The sequence below is a fragment of the Henckelia pumila genome, chromosome 3 (genome assembly GCF_033568475.1).
Source record: "Henckelia pumila isolate YLH828 chromosome 3, ASM3356847v2, whole genome shotgun sequence".
NCBI classification, from domain to species: Eukaryota; Viridiplantae; Streptophyta; class Magnoliopsida; order Lamiales; family Gesneriaceae; genus Henckelia; species Henckelia pumila.
In genome coordinates, this window is record NC_133122.1 from 145,365,417 (window position 1) to 145,368,024 (window position 2,608).

General features: G+C 32.4%; 1 protein-coding gene across 1 annotated transcript; it reads right to left on the minus strand.

Annotated features, from left to right (window-relative positions):
• Positions 1-369: 369 nt before the first annotated feature.
• On the minus strand, positions 370-1,920 carry LOC140893185 (kirola-like). Its single transcript, XM_073302252.1, has 2 exons — positions 1,685-1,920; positions 370-1,279 (listed from the first exon to the last, which is right to left on the minus strand). Exons 1-2 carry the CDS (start codon positions 1,872-1,874, stop codon positions 1,014-1,016), a joined length of 456 nt encoding a protein of 151 aa, XP_073158353.1. The 5' UTR covers positions 1,875-1,920; the 3' UTR covers positions 370-1,013.
• Between the last annotated feature and the right edge of the window lie 688 nt (positions 1,921-2,608).

Here is a 2,608-nt window from a genome sequence, read left to right on the forward strand (position 1 = left end):
ATGAGTATCTCACGTTATAAGAAAATAAATATGACATAGGTGAGTTTTTATTGTTTTACACTTTATGAAGATATAAGAATGATTAGTCAAGCGATTCTCTCGCGTGCCTGCACACGGGTGCAAATTAGTCCTTGATTTGCATTGGAAAAGACTTGAATTGGCGTACTGAGTACATGCCTCAGGGATGAGTGCAAGCATATCAAAATATTTTGTCTTAAATAATTTTTTTTTGAAAAGTATTTTTATATTATGAGGTATATGATTATTTAAAATTTAAAATATAAATTATATAGAAAAAAATATGTTAGATAGAGTTTTGAAATTGTGATCAACCATCACGTGCACTTATGCGTGCACGTGATGTTCATCTATTAGATATAGAAGATGTCGCGTCAGCGATACACATATAAATGTACATGATGGTTTGCTCACCATATCAAAACTCATTATAAATAAAAATAAGATGAAAATATACATACAATCGGTTGCCAATTTTCTGGGCTTTAATTTGGATCTGACACCCAATTAACTACCCAACTACTGTGCTATCCACTTGATCCAAATGCTCTGCACGACAAATTTAAGGATCCTTTAATTTCTCAAAAAATTTTAACTGATCCACAAGAGGTTTTTCTCTTTTCTTCCTGCATTTTTTGTTCTCCCCAACGTGGAAAGCTGAGCAGTGGAATTACTCACATAACATTGCTCTCTCAGAAACTTTAAAAAAAAAAAAAAAAAAAAGCACACAAGTTATTGTTTTTTTTTTTTTTTTGAGATAACACACAAGTTAATTAAGCCCAAGAACATATTTCTTATTTGTACGTACGTAGGACAGTACGTACCACATATATAATACAAGCTTAATTATACTAGTTTTCTTCATGTAATATTTTTCCCCATATGTCCACTCATGATCACATTTTATTATTACATTTGCACACACTTTATTCCAATTTCCACGTACAACGAACGTAGATATTTCACATATAACTTAATATAATTATCTTCACAAATTATCCGAAAATATGAGTCTCGACTTCTGTAGTGAACTCGATGAAGAAACCTATGAGCGAAAGCGGGTGCGGATTCTCCGGCTTGAGCAGCTCATATTCCACAGTCCATGTAATAAAATCCACCCCATCTTTGGTTTCAACGTGAATGGTTATAGTCATATTCTTGTATGTCTCCAATAGATCTCCCGAAAGCATTTTATAGGAGATGGTCTTTTTCACCTCGTCTATGCCGTGGAGCAGTTGCTTGGCAGTTTGTTCCTTCCCATCTTCATGCATGCATGCATAATTTTTCATTAAAGATTTTGCAAATTAAAAATAAGGAAAAATAAGTTTTTTGGTCCATTAACTTATCAATATTTTGGTTTTGGTCCATTAACTTTTTCGATATGGGTATTGGTATACTAACTTTGCATTTTCAGTGTTTTTGATCCAACTGCATACGTGTCAACTTCTGATTGGTCCAAAATGATGACGTGAACCAATCAAAAGCTGACACGTATGAAGTTGGACCAAAAAACACTGAAAATACAAAGTTAGTGTACCAAAACCCACATCGAAAAAGTTAATTGACCAAAATCCAAATGGAGTAAAGTTACTGGACTAAAAAACTTATTTTTTCTAAAAATAATATATACAAGGAAGTAATTATAATATGCAATTTACCCACGTACCAAGAGTATATTTCCATTCGATGACGGACCCATTGGTGCCATATTCTCCTTGGTGCAAGTCACATGCTTGGACTTTTGCGGGCGTGACATTGGACAAGTGGTGCGGCCTTTCGCTCATCAGGCGATGAAACACGTCCCCGCCGGCTTTGAACGCTACTTGGGCGATGAGCTTGCAAGGTAGTCCTGCCATTTCTTTCTTTCTCTTTTTTTTTTTTTTTTATTATGTGCAATATGTATCTTCGTCTAATTGTTTCTCTCTATATATACACCAAAATTATAGTTCTTTAATGGATTTAATTTTTGGGGCTTTCTTGTGTATTTCATTAAATGATTTCGATTGTGACCGTTGCCATAAATCTTTTCATGTATTATTATTTATTAGTCTTGTCCCTAAGATTTTGCCCAGTCAAATACTAGATTTGGTTTGGGAAAAAAATAAAGAAATGCGATTATTAAAAATAGTTTTCGTTTTTTTATCTGAACAAAGAGTTTAAATAATTAGGAGAGTTGGCTTTTTTAAAAAATAAAAAGAAAAGAAGAAAGTTACTGCATCATCTTCATGTGTTTATCTAGTTATCATTAAAATTCCATTGTGTTTGAGAATAACTAGTGTTTGCGATTAAAAAAAAATTATAATAACTTATTTTTAGAGGTTGTAAACACTACCATGGAGTACCGTAATTCGATTCGACCCAAAGATGACATGATTATATTGAATTAGTTCGTATATCGAGATCAAGGGCAAGATATTTGGTTGATTATCATTGAGTTATACTACATGTATAATGAAAAAGATAATGCTATATATATAATATATGTGTATGTATAGAGAGTTACACGCTCTATTATAAATTATGAAAGTATCCCAATTTTTTTTTTTGGAAATTCTTTCTTTTCAACTTGCATGTTGTACTTTGTCTTGCT